This window comes from Antechinus flavipes, chromosome 2, assembly GCF_016432865.1.
Source record: "Antechinus flavipes isolate AdamAnt ecotype Samford, QLD, Australia chromosome 2, AdamAnt_v2, whole genome shotgun sequence".
Taxonomy (NCBI): Eukaryota; Metazoa; Chordata; class Mammalia; order Dasyuromorphia; family Dasyuridae; genus Antechinus; species Antechinus flavipes.
In genome coordinates, this window is record NC_067399.1 from 62,551,728 (window position 1) to 62,578,459 (window position 26,732).

The 26,732-nt window shown below is 39.3% G+C and overlaps 1 protein-coding gene across 1 annotated transcript in view; it reads left to right on the forward strand.

The window, feature by feature from the left end:
- The first annotated feature begins 5,614 nt into the window (after positions 1-5,614).
- Positions 5,615-26,732, forward strand: part of CMTM4 (CKLF like MARVEL transmembrane domain containing 4) — an 86,297-nt gene continuing 65,179 nt past the window's right edge. The window contains exon 1 of the mRNA XM_051975077.1: positions 5,615-5,888. Coding sequence (XP_051831037.1) covers positions 5,703-5,888 — 186 coding nt within the window. The 5' untranslated portion in view covers positions 5,615-5,702. The remainder of the gene's footprint in view (positions 5,889-26,732) is intronic.

A 26,732-nucleotide genomic window follows, 5' to 3' on the forward strand; every position in this document is an offset into this window, starting at 1 on the left:
AAGTAAGTTCCATTGGCTTTCTATCATCTCCAGGGGCAAATACAAACACTATGTTTGGCATTCAAAGCCCTTCATTACATGCTTCTCTCCCTCTTAGCCAATCTTCCTTCTTTTTTCAGTGCCCTCCACCTCTTGGCCTTTTACCCCATGTTCACTGAAATCCAATTAACATGGGTTTACTTACTATTTACTTACTATTCCTTGCACTATATACTTTACTCCCAGTTTCTAGGTTTCCAAGCATTCCTTGAAATCCCAGCTAAAATCGGGATAAGTGAGTTCTTTAATTTTAAACCTGTGGCCAATTAAAAGGGGATTTTTAACAACTCTCTTATTGCCACTAACCTCGTCAACACTGGGAATCGTGGGGATACAAACCTCATCAAAAGGACTTTGTATCTTATGTATTTCCCACATTGGTTGGTTGGAATAAGAGCTGTCCCATTATCTGACATCCATTTTGTATGGAATACCTTTGTGTGAAAAAGAAATCAGATATTTTTAAATTTATTTTTAGTTTGATTATAGGAATAAGCTCTCTTCTTTAGGAAGAGTTAAGTTTAGATTGCCTATAGATTTAGTGAAGAGACTGAGAAGACTTTGTTGTTTACTAACAGACAATTTAGAGGAATAAAATAATCTTAAGATTATAAGGTTTTCAAAATGTTGTCCCCCTTTCTAGGAAATTAATGTATAAGCATCTATCACAACAGAACTACAAATAGGACCCTGATTAATGTCTTTAATTAGCTTTGGCAGACTGTTTAGGGAGAGATGACAAAACAATTTCAAATCTGCCAGGGAATTTCTATGCTTGGAATTCGTCTGTAGCAAATTCCTAATGGATTTAAAAAATAATAATAAACATTTATTGAGCACCAACCATATATAAACTACTATATCAACCTTCTCCCCAAATACAGTTCAATTCAACAAATGTGTATTAGGTACCTTCTGTGCAAAGGCACTCTGTTTATTAGATACTGGGGAGAACAGGACTTACAGAAAACATATACATACTTTCAAGAACATATATTCTATTTGAGTGGGGGTGAGAGGAAGAGGTAGTAAGTACACTGTATATATAAATAAGTGTAGTCGAAGAAAAATTGAGGAAGAAGAGAATGCTAACAATTTGGGTGATCAGGGAAGGCTTCGTGGAGGTATCACCTGAGGTAAACCTTGAAGGAAGAGAAGGATTCTGAGAAGCAGAGTGTAGAAGTCCTGCATTCAGAACCTGGAGGACAGCTTATGCTAACGCATGGAAGATAGAATGTTGAGGTCTGGGAAAAGTAGATGTGGATCAGTTTTTTTTGGGGGGCAGGATTTACATTTTATGTCATTCATAGGCTTATGATCTTAGGAAAATTACTTTTGGCAGCAGTTTGGATGCTTGATTGGCAGAGAGACTGGAAACAAGAATATTATTTAGAAGCCTATTGCAATTGCAGAGGTCATAGGTGATAAGGCACTGAACTAGGATTGTGGCAGAAATTGGGAATTTTATAGGACTGGCAAATTTAGTGGAGGAAGATCATATTTTGGGCACATTGAGCCTGAGGTGCCTATGTGATTTCCAGGAGATTTCTAACAGGCAGTTGATATTGCATACCTAGAATTAGGTTTGTAGCTCTGGAGATTATCCATGTACAGGTGATACTTGAACTTGTGGGAGTTAATGGCATGTATGAGGAAAAGTATTTAAAGAAAGAAAAAAGGAAGACTAGGGTTAGAACCCTAGCAGACACCTATACTAAGAGATCTAGGAGATACATTAAGATCCTATGAAAGAAGACCAAGAGAGAGCAAGTCAACCTTCAAAAACCTGGGTTACCCTTATGAATTTTCTCCTGAAGAGTCTGAATATATAGGGTCATTTGCTTCATAGTAATTATAGTTTTTACCATTAGAAATGATGAATATGAGAAATTCAGAGTGTTGGAAAAATATCAATAATGGTACTCTGGGTTTTAAACACAAGTATGACTGAAATAATTTTTAAAAATTGATCATGCTTCCACATTGAAGCAATCCAAGAATTTCCAACAGAGAGAAAGACAGAGAAATAAAGACACAGAGACAGAGAGGAATTTATAGGAATCAACAAGAAAAATGTTCAATATGATAAAGAACAGTTTTAGGTTAAGATTCTACTCCATTTAATGGAATAATAATCTCTAGCTCCTTCTTGAGATTCATCTTCTAAACCATGTATCCCTTTTTGATTATGCTCCTTAAGAGATCTCTTCTCAATATCCTAAAGATACCTTCAGCATAAGAAAAGAGAGTTATACCTTGGGGAAGATTCCAAATCTCATCATTTCAGGAAATAGGGAAAGCTATGATCTTAACTAAACAAGAAGAATTTCTGGTTCTAAGTCTGCTAACCATTCTTGATACCATTTCCTCGGGCCTTAGTTTTTCCTTCTTGACCTTTCACACACTTTCTTAGGAGAAGAGTTATATCTAAGAGAAAGCAGGATAATCCAGTTAAGCTAGAGACATATTTATTTATTAATATTGTCAGTTGAATTGAAAGAGAGATTTGGAATATGCTTCTTCAAGAGAAGAATTGTATGTGAATTGAAGTAGAATGAGAAAAGTAAATAGAACCAGAAAAAATATCACTGCAATCACACGAGGAAAACAATGCTAAAAAGCAATCAATCTCAGTAACGTTAATGACCAATCTCAGTTGCAGAGAACTGATGATGAAATATACTTTTCTTCCCTCAATAGGAGGACTGATGAATGTAGAATGTTGTGTACCACATATTCAGTTGTGTCTTAAACATTTATTCTTCTTAGAAGGCAAGACTGATAGGGGAAATAGTTTAAGGGGAAATTACTAATGGAAGAAAAACAAAAAAGCATCAGAAAAGATTGAAAATTTTATGGCTCACCTTCATATACAATACTTTAAAAAGCACTTTTCTCACAACAAACCAATGAGATGAAATTAGGGATTACTGTGAAGTCTTTTCTTGAGGTAAAAAAATCAACTTCACTAGTACAAGATGGGGAAGACAGTCAGTACAATTCAACAAGCACTTACTACATTCTAGGTACTGGAGCCACAAAAAAAAAAAAAAGAAAAAAAAAATGAAACAGCCTTTGCCCTCAAAGAACTTACATTAAAATGGAATGACTAGATAACAGTTTGAAAAAGATCTGGGGCTGAGGTGGAGCCAAGATGGCAGAATAGCAAAAAGGGAGCACCCCTAGTTCCCCTAACTCCTCTAATCATATCTAGAAGACACATCAGATCAAATCCTTATTAAGGAAATCCAAGGGAAAAAAATCACAGTGAGTCATTTTTTCAGGTCAAGTCAGCATAGGGAGACAGAGAGGTTTATTGAGACTAGGGACAGGGTCCTGCCAGAAGCATTCTGGGAAGGGAAGGGCTGTGTACCAGGGAAAGAACCCCAGACCCAGCACAAAGAGGCTTAAACTTGTCATACAATTCAGTACCAAATTCCAATTTACTACTGCCCAATTCCAAATCAAAGATCCAGGGTGGAATAAGGAGGGGACCTGAGCTTAGTAGTGATGTTCCAGAGTGAAGAGTGGTTGCCAGCTGTAGGTTGAGTCTCAAGCAAATAGGAAGTTTAGATGTAAACAGTTATTCCAGTGTATAAGGCCAGTCTTAAGTCTGTAGATAAATCACCAGAGCAGAAACTCCAGACCAAAGAAAGCCTATAGTTCTGATACTGAATGAGTGGAGCTTTCCAGCTGGCTGACAGTTGGGGAGTCCAACAGCAACAGTCTACTGAAACTCAAAGTGAACGAGCCAACAATCTTGTTGCTTAGACCAAAACCCACATAATTTTCAGAGCTCAGATCAGAGTGAGCAAAGATCAGATACTGTCCTGCAACAGATCACTTTGAAAGCATGGAAACTTTCAGGTCTTATTTAAGCTATACATTTGACCCTGAATTAACACAATGCTTTGCACCTCAAGCAGGCAAAAGCACAACCAACTCAGGCATTTCCTCAAGAAGTGCAAAAACTGGCCTTAATCAAAAAACCAAACCAAACCAACCAAACAAACAAACCTAACCAAACAAAAAACCACAGGGAATAGGCTGGAAGAATGATCTAATCCTCAAATAGAATTCCACCCATAAAAAGCTAAGATAGTAACAGGGAAGCGCAAGACCCAAAATCCGAAGAGAATGATTCCAAAACATCTGTAAGCAAAGTCACAGAGAAAACCATAGCTTGGACACAAGCTCAACTGGAATTCCTAGAAAAGATGAAACCCAGCTACTCCAGGTCCAGCCCAAATTCTTCCCCCTCTGAGTATTGTTATCACTATCCCTCCAGCCACTGATGTCCCAAGCCAAACAAATACTCCCATTTCCACTTCTATGCCTCCTACCCCAAACGGAGCTGATTCATTCTCAGTAAGGAAGTTACAGAATTTCTTAAGTCAAATTCCCTCAAACCATTATAAGCTCCCTTTGCTCTCAAGAGGCCGAACCTGACTCAGTACACAAGCCTTCAGTTTAGTAAGAATTCATTAACTATATAGAGCTTTAAAGTTTGCAAACAAATTACAAAAAAAAAAACAAAAAAAAAAACACATTTCATCTTCACAACAATCCTGGGAGGTGTTATTATCCAAGTTTTAGATTTGAAGAAATTGAGGCGGAGAGAAAAGAAGTGAATTGCGCAAGGTCACACAGAGGATGAGATGAATAGAAGTGTCAGAGTAACAAGGAACATGAACTTGAGCAAACTTCGAGAAAGAGTGGAGAAGGACCTGGCGTGGAGGTCAGGAAGAAGCAGGCCCGACTGCACTAGTGTCTGAGGCAGAATTTGAATGGAGGTCTACTTTACTCCCTAATAAGTCCCGCTCAGTTTCAGGCCTCCCTTCCTACTCCTACTCTGCTCAGGAAGCAGCCCCTCAGCCTCTCGCCGCCACCCCCAGCTCAGCCCAGCAGGTCCCGTCCCCAGCAAATTTCTTTCCCGACTGGTTCCCCGAAAGTAGTCGCCAGTTTCTTCAGCCCCCTCCCCTCCTGCTCCCTCCCCGGAAGGCAGCCGCCCCTCCCCCCTCAGCTCTTCTCCGGAGCGCGTCCAAGAGCGCCCCTTCGGAGAAGCGGAGCCCCTTCTACAGCTAACTTCAGCCCCTTCCTCTCTCCCGCAGTCCCGACGCACAGGCCTCCCTCAGTCCCCACCCCTCGCTAGGTATGGCTCCACCTCTTCTGGCTCCCCGCAGCCCCCTTTCTTCCTTTACCCTCTGGAGCTGGCGAGGGAAGGGTCCGGGGCGCCCCTTTCCTTTCCCCCTCCCACCTCCGCGCTCTGGCTTGGGATGGGCGGGGCCCAGGTCTCGCGGGGCGGGGGCTGGAGGCGGGGCGGCCGCGGCAGGTGAGCGGGCGGGGGAGGGAGGGATCCAGCGGCGGCCGCGGAGCGGACGCCCCCTTCCCCCTTCCTTCCCGCCCGCCCCTCCCTCGCTCCTCCCGTCCCTCCCGCCTCTCCCGTCCCTCCCGCCCCTCTCTCCCTTTCCGTTGTGGAGAGGAGGCGGCGCCCGAGCGCCAGGAGCCCCGGGAGCCCGAGGAGGCGGCAACGGCGGCTGCGGCCTCGCGGCATCGGCGGCGGCGGCGGCTCCGGGTCCCTCCGCCCAGGCCGGGCCGGGCCGGGCCCGCGATGCAGCCGGCGCGGCCCCGCTGAGGGAGGCCCGCCCGCCAGAGGAGCAAGCATGCGGAGCGGCGAGGAGCTGGACGGCTTCGAGGGCGAGGCCTCGAGCACCTCCATGATCTCGGGGGCCAGCAGCCCCTACCAGCCTACCACAGAGCCCGTGAGCCAGCGCCGCGGACTTGGCGGCCTCCGCTGCCACCCCGACTACCTGCGCCGCGCCCCTGGCCGCTTCAAGCTCGCCCAAGTGGTATGTGCCGCAAATAAGGGGCTACAGCGGGGGACCCCCACCCCTACCCCGCCTGCTTCCTGACCCGAGGGTCCCTCAGAACCAGCCCTGCTCCCCGTGCTGGGGATCCCCTCCAGCCCCACGGCTCCCTTCCGGGGGATCGCCTCAGCCCGTCCCGCTCTCCGACCCAGGAGGATCCCCCCCAGTCATCCCTGCTTCCTGACCCCGGGAGATCCTCCATAGCCAGCTGCCTGAGCACGATCCCCAGTGCTAGAGGGAGGCCCCCGGACCAGGAAGATTTCCCCAAGCCAAGAGATTCATCTCCCCTTAACCCCGCACGAGCCAGGGGGACCTCTTCCTCTCCAGACCTGCATAAGTCTAGGGAGCCCCTTCAACCCGGTCGATATCTCCACCTGAGGCAAAGGGTTCCTCTTCTTGCACTGTCCGGGCCAAAATTCTCCCTCCCCGCCACCAATCAGGGGATTTCCCCCCAAACATGGGAGAAGCATCCCTTTTCTCCTGCAAGTGGTCCCCATTTGGTCAAATGGTGTCCTTCCATCAAATCCCTCTTTTCTTCCCCAAGACCTCGGTTTTCACTTCCTCTTCACCACAGACCACTAGAGTAAGGTCTCCTTCCCTACTCCCCAGGAGTAGGTTCCCCCTCCCTCATCCCGAGGAGAAAGCCTTTCCTTCCAGTCCCTTAAGTCTTGCCTTGCCCTTCGAGGCAACTGGGTATTGCTTCAGGTTGTTTTCCTTAGCTTGTGTGCTGTTCCTGGCTCTCCTTTCCCGTCCCCCTTGGGCCCCACCTTCCTTCCATTCTCCCTCAGGTACTGGTTCCTGACTTCCCATTTCCAGTGCCCAAATCCGGGTGTCACAAATAAGGGAATTGAGTCCCACGGGTGAAATGATTGCTTGGAAGCCACACTGTAAATCGTTGGCAGGACTGGGTGTCCAGACTTCGCTATTGTGGTATCTCCCTTAACCCTAGTACCTTCGAATTTTCATTCAGGGGAGCCCCTAAGAAGACTTTACTGGTGGTGCCTTTTGTACTTTCTTCTTCACATCTGGGTCCAGGCAGGGCACACCCAGTCCTCTTCCTTCTCTCCTCCTTCCAATGGGCACCAGGCCCACTCTGCCTTCTCTCGGCCTGTTCTTTTCTTCTTTGCAAGGAGTTTCAAAACAACCTGAAGTGGAGTAGCTAGGCTTAAAGTCCTAGTGGAGAGCAACTTTGTCCTTTGCTATTCTGTCCCTCTGCCTGCTTCCTAGATCTGTTCTTCCTCATGCTTCCACAACAGATACTACTCCTACTGACAGCAGGGATCAGTTTTCAGCTGCAGTTTTCATCTGCGTTTTAAGCACTCTTCCTTCCCACTCATTAACAGTCTCCAGGGTCAGACTTCAGCCCGGCCTGTGAAGTAAACACCCAGGAAAGGAAACTTCTTTTTCCTTTAGTCTTCTCCTGGGTACAAACATATCTTTCATCACTACCTTGCTTTTTCCTTAGTGCTGTTTTTTCTTCTATTTCCATATATCCCAATCCCTTCCAGGTGCCAATTTCTCACTGGCTCATGGGTAGTCCAGATCCCATACTCATGGCATGATCTTGATTAAGCTCTACCTTCTCTTCCGGGAAGCCTTCGCAGCTCCTAAGAATACTTCTATTACCTTGAATTTCTGCACTTTTGAATTGTTCTGTTGTTTGGTGCATTTACCGGAAAGGGAGCTGTGGTGTAATGGAAAGAACCCAGAATTTGGCATCTACTTTGAATTCTGTTTCTATTGCCTATCTGTGTGGCCTTGGTCTAGATGTATTCTTTTCCATGCCTCAGTTTCCTCATCTATAAAATGAGAGGGCTGGGGATCTCTAAAATTTTGTCTTTCTCTTCCTTCTTCCCCTGCCCTCAAAGTGACAATAATGATTGTTTGTGGTAGTGACAAAAGAATCTGTTTTCAGAATAGGATATTTAAGTATACCTAGCATTTTGTTTTGCACTTTACAGAGGACATAAACATTCCTTGGGAATAATACAGTTTGACAGTATCTTTAAATAAATATCTCAGGATTGTAGATAGCAAAGTTAAAGAGTAATGGTTATCTTCCCTGTGTGAAAGAACATATTCTATTGAGTTCTGGAGAAATATTTGAAAGGTTTGAAAGAAAGAAAATGGGGCTGCCTTTGAATTTAGGATAGATTTTACTTGGTAAAGGTTGAAATATTTACCAAGATTTAGTAGCTACATTATTGATGAGCTTGGATTAGGAAGAGAGAAGGAAGATAGAGATGCATTCCTTTTGAAAAGCCTTAAATTAGTATTAGTGTGTGAGCAGAAGTTAATAAAGTAACCCAGTGCCGGAGCAATTGGAATACATGAGCAATATTAAATGACTTGGATTATTTGCCTTGTGGATTTTTGCAAATAAATTAGTCTACAACTGGAAAACCTGAACTGGCCGTCTTAAATAGCTTGATTAAAATGATCCTCATTATCACCTTACTCCTGAGTTCTTTTAAAAAATAATTTTAAGTAATTTAAAAAATTACCTAAGACTAGAAATTGAAACTAATAACATTATATTCTTGCTTTTTGTAAGGTAATATTCTCCATCTCAGTAGATAGGTCAGAAATTTGTTTTGTTTTGGCCATAGAGAATTGAATTCTTTGACATGCATCTTTATAGTTATTTGTCTGATTTCTGCAGTAGGGACACAGGAAAGTATGGATGATGGGATGGAAGGGACAGAGGCAATTAGGAAAGTTTAGAGATCTCAGATTTCACTCAGCAAGTTCAATTTAACAAATAACTGTTGTATAGTGACACGAACCTAGAATTGGGAGTAAGGAAACCTGGGTTTGAATTTTGGCTCTGTTTTCTCCTACATAAAAAGAAGAGATTGAACTACATACTGCCTTAAATTTTTTCTATCTCTCAATCCTGTGTTTCTGTGAATATTTGAATGCTTATTATATGCAAGATACCTTGCTGTGTCCTGGAGATCATAATGGTTTTGTTTCTTACTAGTTATGTGACTTTAGGCAATTTAATCAACTTCTTGGTGGCCTCAGTTTTACCATTTGTAAATTTAAGGGATTGGATTAGATAACCTAAATATTTAAGACACACATACATACACATAAACATGTGTTCATTTCTCTAAATATTTCAGTATAAAGAAGACAGTTCTTTCACACCATCAATTTATTTTCCTGGGGCCATAAAAAGGATAAGGTTCTACTCCATCTTATCTCCCTTCCCCCCCAGGCAACTTGTAACATTGTTGGTAAAAGTTAGGCTAAGCAGTAGCCAAGTGGCATAATGGACACAGTGCTGGACCTGACAGAATAGGAAGGCCCAAGTTGAAGTCCAGATTTAGATATTTACTAGTTCTTAATGCAACGCAAGTCACTTAATTTCTGTCTTTGCTTCCTTATCTGTAAAATGGAAATAATTGTAGTAGCCACATCATGGGATTGTTTAATGAGCTAATTATTACAAAGCCCTTTGTAACCCTTAAAGCAATATAGAAATGCTATCTATTATTTTTGTTATTAGTATATAATTATAATAAAGATTATATATGATAAAGATTATATAATTACAATAAAAATCGAAATGTAAAAGATCTAGAAAAATACTTTGAGACTTGATAGAGGAAGGTTGACTTGAAGCTGAGTAATGTGGGAAGGCTTTATGGAGGAGGTGATATTCAAGCTAGGCCTGGAGGGGACCAAATTGGGTAGGTGGGTCAGTGCCAGGTGTGGATGATGGCATGAATGGGAGACAGGAGAGAACATGATGGAGAACAGCTATTAATAGGTTTGCTGGGGATAAAAATGTGAAGGGGAATAATCAGTGATCAGGTTGAAAAGTATTTGAGGTGTAAGCCAAGTTGTGGGGAGCCTTGAATGTTTTTGGGAAAATAAACCAACTCCATATATAGTTAAAACTCAATCACATCATCACAGAATAGTAATGATAACTATACATTGTATGGTATCTCTTCAGATCACATTCTTCATATTGGTAGACTCATCAGGCTTTAGCTGCAAATGAGCCATGATGTTGGCCTCCAACATCTTGCCTCAAACTCACATTTCATTGTTAAGGGCAGAAACAAAAAACCAAGATGTAAATTTAGGACTGAGTTTTTAAAACAGGACTGGAATGAACGAGGGAGCAGATTTATTTTGTGGTCCTCCACAGATTAGGGCGAGGCACTGTAAAGGATAGCACAATTTGGCTCTGTGAAAGAATGGAACTGACAGACAGACACACAGACAGAGAGGAGGAGAAGAGGGGAAGTAGCGAGGAGAGAGCAAGATTGATTTCTAGCTGTTGGCAGTCTGTGTACTTGGAGTGGGCTTCTTCAGCCAAGAGAGAGAACCTTGCCATCACTTCCAGGTACCTCATTGGAAGGCTCCCTGAAAAGGCGTGAATGACCCTCGGTGGAGGGCAGCTGTGTCCTTTGGGCCACCTGGCTACTGCTTATCCTAACTTTTACCAACAATGTTACAAGTTGCCTTTAGGAGAGAAAAAGAACCTTATCCTTTTTTGCCCCCAAGAAAATAAGTTATGGTGTGAAAGAACTGTCTTCTTTATACTGAAATATTTAGAGGCATACACACACACATACACAGTGTATGTATCTTAAATATTTAGAACCTAGAATGGAGACTCGTTGCTGGCAAGGGTTGGATTAGATACCCTTTGGGGTCCCTTACAAATCTAAGGTTGTTACACTGTCAAACTTAATGGTAGGTGGGCTGCACCTCATTCCCACGGGTTTGGAAAGGATTTTTGAATGCTCTGCTGTTTTGACAGCTTTCATTTCAAATCAGAGACAATGAAACAACTCTCACTCCCATATATCCATTATATCTGGGGGATATAAATAAATTCGATTCTACTAGAGATACAACATATCCACAGCTAAATAAAGGTAGAATAATATTGATAAAAACAGATACAGTTATTGGTATGTAGGGAAAGGAGATTCTTATAGGAAAAGCCAAGACTTAGCACAAATATTACTGATAGTTGACATGAAAAGGGAAGAATTGTAACTTGGGAGAGGGACTGTCCACGCAAAGGCTTAGATGCTTGATTGGAACATAGAATGTAATATGTAATGTCAGATCAAATAAACAGGCATTTAAGGGCCTGCTATGTGCCAGGCACTGTGCTAAATGCACAGAAAAGCAAAAACTAGTCTTGTGTCAAGGAACTCTCTAATGAGGGAGATAACATGCAAATAATTACATACAAACAGATATACAAAGTCTTCCAAAAGTCTTACTGCAATTTTAAGTATTTAAAAATATAAGATAATTGAAAATTGAAAATTCTAGCATTAAGGGAGGACAAAGAAGTTTTTTGCAGAAGGTGATTTTAGCTGAGTCTTGAAGGACACCAGGGAAGCCGGGATTTCAGGCATGGCCAGCCAGTTGAAAGTAGAGTGCTCATGTATATGAGGGATCTTGACAGCGGAGTGATATGTAAGACTGGAAATGTAGGCAGGATGGGTTTTGGAGGGCTTCCAGAGCCAAACAAGATACGGATCCTTGAGGTAATAGCGAAGCACCAGAGTTTATTGCATGAGGATGTCAGGCTTGTACTTTAGAGAGATCACCTTCCTAACTGGGTGAAGGAGGAGCCAGAACCTCAAAGGCAGTGATGTCTTATTAGCCTTGACTAATGGTCTGGATCCAGATTGTGCCTAATAAGTTTGGCATTTGGTATTTTAACCAAAAAGCAGCTAAGAGGAAGCCAGGTAGACTTCTGAAGAAGAGGGGGGATGTTGAGAATGATACTCAATGGTATTAAAAATTAAGGTTTAGATTTTGGTGGCTATGTCTCTTCCAATGTTATTTCAACAAAAGTCCTCCTGGTTGTGAATCTCTTCCTCTGTTTCTAAATTATTTTGTATTTATTTTGTGCTTGTTTATGTCTGTGTTCTTTGTTCCCTTTCTTCCAGTGGGAACAGAGGTATGGTTTCAATTTTGAATTTGTTCCTCCAGTAGCTAGAACAGTTCTTGGTACACAATAGGCATTTAATAAATGTTTGTTGGATGAATGTTTGTTGATGTTGATCATGTTTCTGCTACTTGAGAAGAATTGAAAAGTTAGGGCTAAGCTAACATTTATCTTCTTAATAAGGTTTTAGTTTATTCAAAGTTATGTGACCATTATATTAGACCTTATAAAGGTTACTAAGAAACAGTGCTTTTAAGTCTATCTCCCAGGTCTGCTTGTTACTCTGTTGATAGTATTCAAATCATTTCATAAGTTATTAGGAAATATAGAAATAATGACCAGGTCATCATCTGTTCTGCGCACATACATAGCTAAATAAATGTTGAATAGTTCCAGCTCAGCCACTAAGGGTACATCATTTCTTTTCAAGGGCTTGGCTTCCTCATTCATAAAATGGAGTTATTAGAGTGAAATGTCCCCAATGATCCTGCCAATCTTTTATGAATTGTATTAGGGACACATGAGAAGGAACTTAAAAATGTGATACAGAAGTGCTAAGACAGTCATAAAGCATCCTGACTATAGTAATCTTGCTTCATTTGTCTGAAGAGCTCGAAAGAAATTTGGGATGGTGATAAATGGGAATTGTTACATAAGGCATAAACATAGTCCCTAACCTCAAAGCTACTTGTGAAATAGTTAAATAAAAGGCAATATGTAACCAAATGTTAAATTATATGCTACCTATTTTAAAAAATATATATTTATTTTTAATACAAATTGCTTTATGAATCATGTTGGAAGAGAAAAATTAGAGCAAAAGGGAAAAACTGTGGAAGAGGAAAAAAAAACAGAAAAAAGAAGCATGTATTGATTGACATTCAATCTCGATAGTTCTTTTTTTTTTTTTTTTTTTAGATGCAGATGGCGTTTTCTATCCAAAGTTTATTGGGATTGCTTTGGATCACTGAACCACTGAGAAGAACCAAATCTTTCATAGTTGATCATCATACATTCTTGCTATTATTGTGTGCAATGTATTCCTGATTCTGTTTGTTTTGCTCAGCATCAATTCATGTAAATCTTTCCAGGAATTTCTAAAAGCATCTTGTTCATCTTTTATAGAACAATAATATTCTATTATCTTCACATACTACAACTTATTCAGCCATTCCCCAATTGAGGAGCATCTATTCAGCTTGTTCATGTTTTATAGAACAATAATATTTTATTATCTTCATATACCACAGCTTATTCAGCCATTCTCCAATTGAGGGGCATCAACTCATTTTCCAATTCTTTGTTACTTCAAAAAGAGCTGCTACAAATATTTTTGCACATGTGGATCCTTTTCCCTCTTTTATGATTTCTTTGGGATATGTATATATTACAGTATGTATTACATACTTAAAAGAAAAGTCAGTGGGGGTTTGAATAGTTGGAGAAGGGGTTCATGAAAGGGCAGGGCTTTGAAAGATGGGAAAGGGGATTCAAGGTTTATATGGCGGAAAACCTGAGAAATAATTTGTATATTAAAGACAAGAGGCAAATGTAATAATGTAATGAGACTACTCAAGAGAGTGGAAAAAGCCTTTGTGTTGGAATCAGGAAGCCTGGGTTTGGGTCTCAGCTTTGACACTTGGTTCTTAAACACTTTTATCATTTTATTGTGTTCTTGTGCAAATAATAGTTATATTTATAATATGAACTGAAAATGCTGAAAAATAGAAAAGAAATGTTCCTTTTTAGTAAACTATATTTAAAAAGAATGGTTGTAATAGGAAATAGCAATTTTTGTTTAGGAGGCAGCTTTTTCTGTTGAAAGGGAAAGGGTTTGCTGGCTTTACCTGGCATTATACTCAGTAAAGACAATAAAAAATGGGAATTATGTTATTGAAATTATACAGTGACTGAAGTTTGCAAAAGAATTATCATACTCATCACCAGGCTACCTTTTCAGTTAAGTTTTTTGAAATAGATGTATGTTGAATTCTGTGTAAAGCAAAAGATATAATACATATAGTATTGGAAATGTAGTCAAGAATATTTGAATTCAAATTTAGCTTAGGAAACTTATTTGTAAAGTACAGACTAGCTCTCTGGAAGACCTCGGAGTAGCCTGACTTTTTAGTTTTAGTGGAGTGAAGGAGGCAGGAGGGCCACCATGAGGCTGGTCAAAGATGGAATCTGGAATCTGGTGTCTTCTCTTGTGTCTATGGCTGAGAGAGCTGCTGCTGAGATAGCCTTTTGAGCCTGAGACTCCCTTTAAATACTCAAAGTAGGATTACATCACTACCTCACACTGAGCATGTGCAACTGTAGAACATTAAATCACCATATTACCCTAAGAATATGCCCACTAGATTGAACATAGAATAGAACATATAGTATGTTTTTAGAGAACTATTATCTCACATTAAGTAGGTACTTAACTACAAATACCATGTTGGCCTAGATTTAAGTACACCTTTTCAGCGTTCCTGCCCTCTACACTTATTAGCTGTATGAGTTAGAACAAGTCATTTAACTGCTGCCTACTTCAGTTTCTTCATCTGTTCTAAGGATAAAATCTAATGCATTTTGCACAACTTAAAACTATATAAATGTTGGCTGTTATAACTACACTGTACTAGGTGCTGGGAAAATAAGACAATTAGCATTATGTAGCATTTTAATATTTAGAAAAAACTTTCCTTCTAAGAATTTTTTGAATATAATTATCACTATTTGTATTTATCCTCATTTTTATAGATTAGGAAAGTGAGGCTCAGTGAGATTAAATGCTGGCCCAGGATTGCACAATGAGCAAATGTTAGACTCAGATCTGAACCTAGATTTTCCTGACTTCAGAGATTTTTAGATTAGCATATTGCTTCTTTGAAATAAGATAGTCACCTCAAGAATGTTAGTAGAATTACTAAGACATGCCTATAAGTCATTACAATGCAAGTCTAAATGCATAGGCAAGGTTCAGCCAGAGTGGCCTAAGAGATTCGGTGGATTAAGATGGCAGTGGGTATATGCAGGGGTGAGAAGGCATGGTTTCATGAGGAAGATGGCCCCTGAACTGGGCCTTAAAGGAAGGGGTAGGATTTCAGAAACCTGAGATTAGAGTTTGGGGGATTGGTTGGGGAGTGGAATCCTAGCCATGAGAAGCTAGATCAACCAACGAACAAAAGAGGAAAAGGCGACTGAGGGATAGGCAGAGTGTGTGATGTGGGGTAAAGAATGGAAGTTTAGAATTGGATTACTGAAGGCTCTGAGTTTAAGCTAAAGAGTTTGGACTTTTTTCTGCAGATCATGTGAGCAGGATATCAGCTACAGAGCTGTTCCATTAGGTGGATTGCTTAGTGAGACTTCCAAGGAGTGGATTGGAGAGCCCAGGGACATACACTTAAAAGCTGTATTTCAGTTTCTTCTGGAAATGGCTTTGACTAGATAATATCTGAGGTCCCTCCCAGCACTGTTTTATTAAGTACATGGGGCACAGACTGTTCTTTGCATTTTGAAAAGGAAGAAACCAAGAGAAAGAGATCATTCAAGTTGCCCAAGTCACATGACCAGGTAAGTAGTAGAACTAGGATGTAAACACTGATCTTGTCTCCCATGGTCAGAACTTGTCTTCTCTCTCCTTCCCCTTTCTTCTTCCCCCTGACCCCCCCCAGGCATGATGAGTCCTGTATGGGGAGTCCAAGAGTCTAGGTTCAAGTCCCAACTCTGCTCCTCTGTGATCTTTGTTAACTTAATTTGCTTCTTTGGACCTCAATTTCTAATCTATAAAACAAGGAGGTTGGGTTGGATGGTATCGAAGGTCTCTTCATGTCCAGATATTTGGGACCTTTTTGGAATTTCCTTGGCAAAAATACTGGAGTAGTTTGCCATTTTCTTCTCCAGTTCATTTAATATATAGATAAGAAACTGACTTGCCCAGGGAGAAGTGACTTGCCCAGAGTCATAAAACTCGTTATTATCTGAGGTCAGATTTGAAGTCAGAAGGGTGAGTCTTTCTGATTCCAGATCCAATTCTCTATCTACTTCATCACTTGGCTGCCCCAATTCTAAATTTATGATTCTGTACCTTCCTGCCCTTGACCAACCAATAGTAAATAAATCATTTCTGTAAAAACTACTATAAGTCAAGTACATAGGGAACTGTTTCCAAGTAAATTTAAGAAAGGCTGACAAGATTAGTTTATTAACAGTAACATGTCTAATTGTTAACAAAGTAGATCAGACTAGTAGCTTCAATGAGAAGGGGGCAGGGGGACTTTATTTGCAGGTTGGTAAGAAGGATGTCTTTGTAGTCATGGAAAATTCAACTGGCTGTATTAAGAAAAGTAAGCTGGCATTCAGGTGAAGCTAATGCCCCGACAATTAAAGAATGTTAATTGTTTTATAGAATTTATTTGCTTTAATAGGGAATCAGTACTGTCAGATTTGCTGTCCTCTTGGAAGAGATAAAATCTCCCCTAATTGTACAAAGACAGATGACATATCTTTTAGGGGATGACACCAGGTTAACTTGTTAGTGCTTAAAGATAACAAGCAGATAACTGAGAGGCTATCATTATAAGAGATAACAACTTGTAAAAAAGAATACTTTTAACTTAATGCAGGCAGAAAGCTAAATTCCTGAATTTAACTCAAGGACATAGAAAAGTATTTTTAGTCAGATACTAACTCAGTTATAAAAATGCATACAGCATAAAACCAATTAAATTGTAAAGTCAATATAGTAAAAATGGGAGGTAATATTAATTTTGAACCTTTCAGAATCTAGAGATGGTCCCCACCCTAAGGGAGTTTAAATTCTAAGAGGGGCATACAGGATCTTCATAGAAAAATTCAGGATGTGTACACACACGCACACAAACAAAATTAGAAGAAATCAAGAAAAGCTTCTTGAAGGACATGTTAGTTTGTAGTCATGCTGAAATGTATGCATCTCAATTAGGAGGCTATTACAGTGTTTCAGAGAAGAGGCCATAAGGGTCCATATAAGGGTATATATATGACTAGAAGGAAGAGAAAGGATTTGAGAAATGTTGAGGAGGTAAATTGACAAGACTTGGTAACTTATTGTAAATAGGGGTGAAGGAGCCTGAGGAATTGAGGATGATTTCTAGATTGTGGACCTGAGTGACTAGAAGAATAGTGATGACTTTTTCAGAAATAGGGACATTAAAAGAAAAGATGAGTGTATTTCTGTTTTGGATATGTTGCGTTTGAGATCCTAGGAGATATTCAGGTGGAAGTGTCCTGAGAGAGAAAACTGTTAGGAGTCATGTACATAGAGATAGTAGTTAAATCCATAGGAAGTAATGAGTTCAATAAGAGGATGTAAAGGGAGCAGAAGAGAAGGAACCAAGTTAGCATTCTGGGGCAAACTGACACAAGAGGAGCAGAATATGAATGATGAACTTAAAGGGGAAATGCTTTCCCCACTCTTGAGAAGGTTATAATTGGGCAAGGAAAACCATAGACAGATGGACCAGTTAGAAACCAACATATGTACATGTACAGATGATTTTTGGTATTATTCAGAGATTAATACTTTGGAGGAGCTTAGATTTGTGCTGAGTCTTAATGGAAGTAGAAGTGAGTCGATGGAAACAGAGTGGACACCTCAGATAGAGAAAGCAATATGCTAAGGTACTGAGATAGGAATTAAAATATTCTCTATGAGAAGTGTAACTCTGGGATTGGGGGATAAGGAGTATACTCAGGGAATAGGGCCTTTAACTTTTGTCTTGCTGCTGGACCTGGAGGAGAGAGTGAGGCTGATGACTTTGCACAGCTCTGCTTCACTTAAATCTAATTCATAACCTCATTGGTCCTCTTTACAATGAAAGATGAAAAACAGCAAGCCAGATGTATGAAAACTACCAAGGCAGATTTTGGTTCTTTATAAGTGAATGAAAGAAAAAACATGAATTATTCCTTATTATTCCAACAAAATGTTCTCTACAAAATTCTAACAATTTCCTAGTTGCTAAATCCAATGGCCTCTTCCCATTTCCTTCTTCAGGACTTCTTTGCAGTCTTTGATCACTGGGTTGATACTCTTCTCTCTAGGTTTGTGGGACATCACTCTTTCCTGCTTTTCCTTCTTATCTATCTGATCACTCCTTTGCGGATTCTTTGGATCATGCTCTCTAATCATAGCTATCCCTCAGGGTTCTGTCCTAGACTCTCTTCTTTTCTTCCTTTATTCTACTTCACTTGGTTATCTCATGGATTTAATGCCTATCTCCATGCTGATGATTCTCTTTTTTTTAAATTTTTTTAAAAGTTCAGTCCTTTATTGTCTCTTCCAAAATAGCCTGGTTAGTTTTCTTAGAGGTCTATCTCCCTCCTTAGTTCCAAGAGCTCTTGTTGCTAGTCCTTTGCCTCTGCCAGCTTTAGCCTCTCTTCTCCCAAATCCTTCGCTCTGCCCGACTACAGTCTCTGGCTTCTCAATCTCCTAAACTGACTCCTGGCTGAGGAACTTCTTATATATGATCTCTTAAAGGTGTGAACTCAAAGGTTGACTCCTCCTCTGAGAGAGTGGGATTGTGGGTTCCGTACTTGTGAATCTTCCGACTGAATCCTGACTTTTGAATCTCCAATGCTAATGTGTGAACTCTTTTTTTTTTTTTTTTTTTTAAATAACTTTATTGACAGAGCCCATGCCTGGGTAATTTTTTTACAACATTATCCCTTGCACTCACTTCTGTTCCGACTTTTCCCCTCCCTCCCTTCATCTCCTCCCCTAGATGGCAACATGCTGATGATTCTCAAGTCAGATCTGCCCCAAACTCTCTGCTGACCGTCCATTTCATTCCTCCTCTGCCTTTCAGACATCCTAAACTGGTTGTCCAGTACACTTCTCAAACTCAGTGTGCCCCAGACAGTACTCATTATTTTTCTTTCACCTTTTACTTTCCCTATTACTGTAGAGGGCAACAGCATCTCCCATTCCTTGGTCTCACAACCTAGGAATCACACTTTGATTACTACCATACTCTGCTGGTGAATTGTCTGCAAGTCTTTCCCCATTTCCATCCATTCTCTTTTCAGTCTCTAAAGTTATTTTTGCAAAACAAAAGGTCTGAACACATCACCACCATTCTGCCCTTCTCCCTATTGGTAAACTCCTGTGGCTGCCTAATACCACCAGGAGCAAATACAAAATGCTCTGAGTGGCATTCAAAGCTCTTCATAAACTTTCTTCTGGCTTTCCAGTCTTACACTTTACTCCACAACATAGGCTTTTTTGATACAGTGACACTGGCCTCTTTGCTGTTCCATGAACAAGACATTCTATCCTTTGGCTATGGGAATTTTTCTTTCTGGCTGTTCCCCATATCTAGAACACTCTTCTTCCTCTGTTTCCAACTATTGGCCTCCTGCCAATAGGATTCTGTCAAGTCCTAACAAAAATTCTACCTTTTATGAGAAGTCTTCTTCAAACTCACAGTGTCTTCTTGCTTTTAATATTTCTATTTGGGACAAATGGGAAATATTAGTATAGATTATTAGACTATTTTGTATATATCTTATATATACATATATATTCTACATATAATATATAATATATACATAAGATAACTCTTTGAGAGCAGGGAATTTGCATTTTTTTGTATCACTCCGACTTATTTCAGTGTCTGGTATGTAGTAATATTTATTGACCGAAGTTATTAAGCTCTTACTGTGTGCCAAGGTCTGTGCTACATATTAGTGATGCAAACAAAAGATGGAGATAGTCTCTGCTCTCAAGAACCTTATATTCCATTAGGAAGAATTAATTCATATAGGAGACTTCAGGACATCTTGCAAGGTTTGGCGGTTCTTAGGGAGAACAAAGCTAGGAGATATAAATGGCCTGGGAACCAAAAAGGAAGAGTAAATCTGTCCAAAATTGGGTTGCCTTGTGAGTTTATCATTGTAACTGAGTGATCTTTTGTCATGAATGCTGAAGCAGACTAGATAAACACTTGTTGGGGATATTATAGATATAATTGTAGTTTCAGTTCTGATAAAAAAAAGTCTTAGAAATGCATCAAGGAGGATGTAATATGCAGTCATGAAGTGGTTAAATAAAAAAAAAAACCAAGGCAGTATGTGATTAAGTGCCAAAAGCAGCGGTACAGACAGTAAATGCAGTAAAGAATTAGTTAGACGTGTGTGGGATGACAAACAGATTGGTCTGCTTGAAACAGGGACTGTCTTGTGGGAGTGAGAGCTGAGGTTGGAAAAGGAGGAGAAAGCAGTTGAGTGTCTTGAATGTAAAGCAAGGACACTGGATTTGATATGATGGTGAAAAAAAGCCAGGATAAGGTGAAGGCTAAAACCAACCTAGCTCTATTAGGGACCACTAAAGTTATTCCTGAATATTGATTTTTTTTGTGTGTGAGGATAAGGTTTTTTATATTCAGTAACATTTTTTCCCCAAATACATGTAGAGATAGTTTTCAACATTAATTTTTATAAGACTGTGTTTCACAATTTTCTCCCTATCGCTTCCCTCCCAAGATAGCAAGCAATCTGATATAGGTTAAATATGTATAATTCTTTTAAATGTATTTTCATATTTGTCATGTTAATGCAAAAAAAAAATCTAAGGAAAAGAGAAAAAACCATTAGAAAGAAAATAAACAAAAAAGATGTAAATACTATGCTTTGATCCACATTCAGTTTCTGTAGTCTTCTCTCTGGTTGTGGATGGCATTTTCCCTCCCCAGTCTATTGGAAATGCCTTGAATCACCACATTGTTGAGAAGAGCCAAATTCATCACAGCTGATCATCATATAATTTTGTTATTGTATACAATGTTTTTTTGGTTCTGTTCACTTCAGTCAGCAAGAGTTAAGGTAAATCTTTTCAGGCTTTTTTGAAACCAGGCTTCTCCTCATTTCTTATATATAAGAAATACCATATACCAAATCTTATTCAGCTATTCTCCAACTGATGGGCTTCTACTCAATTTCCAGTTTCTCACCACTACAAAAAGGGCTGCTACAAATAATGCACAAGTGAGTTCTTTTCTCTCTTTTGTGATCTCTTTGGAATACAGATCCAAAAGAGTCTGGATCAGAGGACATGTTTTATAGCCTTTTTAAGCACAGTTCCAAATTGTTCACCAAAATGGTTGGATCATTTCACAACTCCACCAATGATGCATTACTGTCTCAGTTTCCCACATCCCCTCCAACAATTATCATTTTCTTTTTCTGTCATCTTAGCCAAATTGAGAGGTGTGAAATGATACTCTACCCTGCCATCTTGGCTTCACCCCATCCATGAATAATGATTTTGATCATTTCTGTATGATTAGAAATGACTTTAATTTCTTCATCTGAAAATTTTCTGTTCATATTCTTTGGCCATTTATCAATTAGGTTGATGACTTTTGTTGAATACTAACTTTTTCAGCTTCTTCCTATGGACTCTCATTATATTTATGATATTTAATTCAATAAATATTCCTTTTATTATCTACTGTGTGCAAGGCACTGTCCTAGGCATTAGGTAGTGCAAGTGAAAATAAAATCCCTCGAGGGATTTGTATTCTCCTGGGGGTTAAACACTATGTAAACAAGTAAGTAATACCAAAGAGACTTTGGGAAGGAGATCACTGATCTGGGTGGCAGGAAATGTTCCAGAGTAGCTGAACCTTGTGGGAAGTGAAAGGATTCTAAGAAATGAAGGTGAGGAAATTCTTTTAGGGGAGGAAGGGACAGCCATTAGATAAATAACTGGTCAGTTAAGATAATTGTTTATAACTTTATAAATGAGATAATAAAGCTACTTTGGAGACTTGGGCTCCAACTTTACCTTTCTTCTTTATTATTGATCCTCTTCTTCCCCCATCATATTGTGTGAAACATGCATTGGGTTTTTTTTTGGGGGGGGCAGAGATTGAGTTGTTTTCTTTTAAGGTGAAAACTTGGAACTTTTCTAAATCCTGATTATCAGTGAGGAATTCCTAAGGTCAGTCATCTTCATCCGTTCCAGGAATATTTCTAGTGACTTCAATTGGAGTACAATGGAAAATCAAGAAATACTATTTTTAGCCGAAAATTTAATATGTAATCTAAAAGTGTGTAATTTTGAAAGGGTCACTGATTATGATTCACAGTATCAGTAAAAGAATATATATTCTACTTGCTTGCACATATTAGGGCTCCTGGCTGTGGGATGCTTCTTTTCTTTCTCACATATCTTGGTGGCATTTCTCCTGCATCTCCACTTCCCTTTTGATCTTTCTCTTTGCATTGGTGTGTGCCTTCTTCTGGCACTGATTCTTCCTCTCCTAGGGTTAGGGGGCATCTATTTTATATGCATAGGCCTTTCTCAGGACATTTGGAACTGTGCCTTTGTGGAGCCTTTTTGCTTTCTCTGTCAGACCTTTGGGAATGGTTATGGCTCATTTTAAAGGCTCAGTCCAAAGGGACAGCGCCAGTGTGAGAACTTCATCAGCTATATATTATCAACTCATTGGTCCTTAATTGTTCCTAAAATTCTGAAGTTGGGAGTTCCAAATCAATACCAGAACAAAGGAACTTGGTAAAAGGGGAACATAAGTGAATTCATATCTTGTCAAAGAATTTACACTTTGAGGAAACAGGAGGGCTCTTTCTAACTCCTTGGACTTGCCTGGGTATGCCTACTGGACTCAAGAAGTCAATCTTGGCAATAATGCAGAGTTTACTTTCCCCACTTTGTGTTTCCCTATGATTTTGGTTGTTAGTCACATGTATATGGTGCTTTGTAAACAGTAAAGAATTTTCCTCACAACTAAGATCAAATATAAAACCCTTTATAACCTGGTCTCCACCTTCTACTCTTCCTGTTCAGTGCCGCCTGGCCTCCTTGCTGACCTTCTACTGCCAGACAGAGTATTTTCACTGGCTTTTCCCATGCCTGGAATGCTTTTCCTTCTCAGCTCTGTCTCCTGGCTTCCTTTGGTTTCCTTGGCTTCCTTCAAGGCCCAGCTAAAATTCCACATCAGGAAGCTGATCCTCTTAAATCCAAGTATCTTTTTGTTTCTCTGTTGATTATTTCTACTTACAATGGCTAAAGTTTTTGTACATTGTTGTTTGAATGCTATATTCTTTATTAGACTGTGATCTTGAGAGAATTTTTTTTTTTTTTGGTTTGTATTCTCAGAATGTAGTACATATAATAATTATTATACATAATGTTTTTCATTCATTCATTTTGCCATGCTACTTTCTCTTGATTTTTATTTGGAGGAAAATAGGCCTTCTTGGACAGTGATATCATTTTTTAATTCATAATATACAGCTCATAGAGAACAGGCAGATGCAAAAAAAAAAAAAAAAAAACCCAAACAAAACCAAAACCAGGTGAGGCTCCCCAAATAAGGCAGGCTGGGGGCTTAGTCTTCAGGATAACTTTTTTAAGCTTACAGGGCAGCACTAGCTGTTTGACTTCTTGTGCATTGGACCAGCACCAACCATCTCTCTTCTCTTTCCTACTAGCCCAGGCTGGAGAGTTCTGCAATGTACATCCTTCCTCTCTAATCCTTCATGGGCTTTTTCCTCTCATTCTCCCAAACTTAGACTGCAGTCTGGGAAGATTCAGGACATTCCACCCTGATACCATCCAAGCTTTGCTTTGGCTTACACTAGGATCTTGCTTTTTGGCCTTGTTTTCCATTCCCCAGTCACTGACCCAGCTTGCATAATGATAAGCTGGCCTTCTTGCCTTTCTCCTTAACCCCCAGTGGCCAGAATCATTGGTAGTGATCCCAGGAATCCTTCCCTGGGAGCTCCTTCTGGTCAATTGACAATACTCAATAGTCATAAAGCTCTTTGTGTACTTGTCACAGAGGTGTTTTTTTGGGGGGTGGGGTGGGGTGAAAGGTGGTGGTGCTGGTGGTGGTGGTGGTGGAAATCTCCATTAGTCCAGAGTCACAAGATTTGTGTTCCAGGACCATCTCCCATATTGACATCCCAAATTGACATATAACTTTTCTAATTTCTTCCATTCAGGGAAAATTGTACTACTTCATAATACCTTTGTCATAGATCCTATGTAAAGAAAACACTTGAAAAATCATGAATTCTTGCTTTGTTCCTTAGGAGGAATGCTCTGTTTTATGTATTTTAAATTGAATTTGTGATTGTTTAAATATTCTTAGAGATTAAAATGTAAAAATGCCTTTTGTTTGTAGCCCTTTTATAATAGCAAGCCTCTTAAAATACTGGGCATTCCAGTAGTTGGTTTAAAGCTGGAATTATTAAGTATAGTCCTTGGTCACATGATTTTAAGTTTTAATGCAACAAGTTTCCAGCTCACTGCATAGAAAGTCTCTGTCTACCTGTTACAAATTTCTGATTTCTTGACTATTTTGACACTGGAGATTTATTTTATAATTATTATAACTATAACCTTAGGTTGGGAGTGAGAGTATATTTTAAAGCAAGGCATTCCCAAATAAAGCACAAAAACAAACCCCCCAATTTTTTTTTTCTTGATTTAAGTTTCTAAAAATAATTTTGTCAATTTTGAAGGAGGGAATATAGTCATGAATTTGTGGGCAAGGAACTCTGGGACTTTGTAAACATTCCATTGGTGATATGTAGTAAGTAAACAGTCACATTTTTATAGACATACAGTTAAGCTGCAATAAATCTGTGAAGAGTTGCACAGGTTTAAATTAAAAGCTTTTAGCCCTATTTTGTTTAATTTCATTTTTGTTATTAAATCACCTATCAAGCAGTTGGTTGTAGATGATTTGCCATGGCACAAGGCAAATAATTAGACTACTTTTCTTATAGGAGTTAACAGTCATGGAATGAAAAACCATGATGGGTGTGGGATGGAAAAATATGATTTAAAGCCAAAAGGATCCTTAAAGATCTAACTTAACCCTGTAATTTTATGGAGGAGGAAACAATCCCAGAGAGGGGAATAATTTATTTAAACTCTATATAGGAATTTCACTAGTTTCTTTCTAATCAACATCATTCTTCTACAGTCAAGTGCTGTCACTTCTTCATAGCCATTTATTTCATGTCATCCCCCACTCTTCAATATTCTCAAATATTCTGCTATTCTGTACATCTAGGTGAAAATTCTTACCTTTTCTTTCAATCTCCCTCTTTCCTCTTCTCCCTAAATTTATCTTCCCTAAATTCCTTGCACATTCCTTAGTCCTATCACAATACAAACTATCAGAGATCAAGGATCATAGAATGTTAGGATTGGATGGGCCTTAGAAATGATCAAATTAAATCTCTTGTGGGGCCAAACGGCAGCTTAGAGAAGGCGGATTTACTTGCTAGTAAGTGGTAAAGCCTAGGTCTGCTCTCTCTTATCAAAATTGTCCCTAAACTGACATCTAGACCTGAACACTGTACTCCAGATAAAGTCTGGCTAGAACTTAGTGATGGTCCATAGGGACCATCACTTCCATCCATAGTCCTTTGGAAGCCAGACATCTTAAAGCAGCCCAGATCCCATTAGCTTTTTGGATAGTCATATCACAATTGCTGACTCTTAACGACATCCTTCTTCCTGTTGGACAAGTCTTTCCCCATACTGTTCTTGTGATAGTGGATTTTGAGCTCCATTATAAGCCTTTACATTCAGCCCTATTCAGTTGCATCTAATTAGATTTAGCCTGTGCTCTGGACAAGATCTTTTAGATCCTGACTGCCATTCCACTGTATTAGCTCCTAGCTTTATGTCATCTTCATTCTTGATGAGCATAACATCTATGCTTTTATCCCAGTCATTGATAGCAACAGTGCCAAGAAAGATCTTAATTATGTTCCAGGGGACCCTCCTCCCAAGTTTATATTGAATTACTTTTTGATTTGGATCATTCATCTAGTTCCAAATCCTCTAATTACATTACTTTCCAGTCTGAATCTGGTTATCTTCTCCATAAGAATGAGATACTTTATTAATTCTAAGCAAACTATATTTGTTACATTTTTTAAGGTTAAATATGTGCAACCATATTTCCGTATTTGTCATATGGAACAAAAGGGAAAAAACCTTGAAAAAACAAACAAGAAAGAAAGGTGAAAAGTACTATGCTTTGATCCATATTGCTTCTTCATAGTTCTCTCTGGATGCGGATGGCATTTTCCAACCTAAGTTTATTGGAATTGCCTTGAATCCCCACATTGTGGAGAAGAGCCAAGCCTATCATAGTTGGTCATCATATAATCTTGTTGTTACTGTGCTACATTCTTCTAATATACTAATTTAATTAGTCAGATAAGACTAGTCAGGTATAACCCTGTTATCTTTCTTTAATTTTTTTTTGTTCTGTATTTTACAAACATCCTCACATGTAAACATTTCCATATATATAGAAGAGCAGATAGAGAAAATTGTAGATAAAACCATGAATCTCTTTTATTACATATGGTTTTCATTAAAAAAAAAATTCAACATGTTAATTTCAAAGCTGTACTTAGTGTGTTTTTCTCTGAACTTCTGTTCACTTATGTGTATTAAAAAATACTACTACATATTCTTCTGTTTTGGCATCTTTATTTCTAATTTTTCCTCCTACTCACATCCTCCTCAAATTAAAAAAAAAATTACAAAAATTCTCTTAAGTGAATCCGTGTACTGGCATCCAAAAGTGTATATCTCAACTGTCTTAAGAATCCCTCATCTCTGTTAGATGGTGGTTAACATGCTCCACCATTGGTGCTTTAAAGCAATAGTTGATCATTGAATTGGCTATAGTTGCAAAGTATTTCAAACCCACCACCATATTTACTCTTTCCCATCCTTCTCCATCCATCTCCTGTTGTTCACATTTTTTGAGTTGCCACTGATAATTGTTTTAGCTATCACATTTGCAAATTCTTTTTTTTTTCTTTTAAATTCAAGTTATTTATTTTTTGCTGAGGCTATT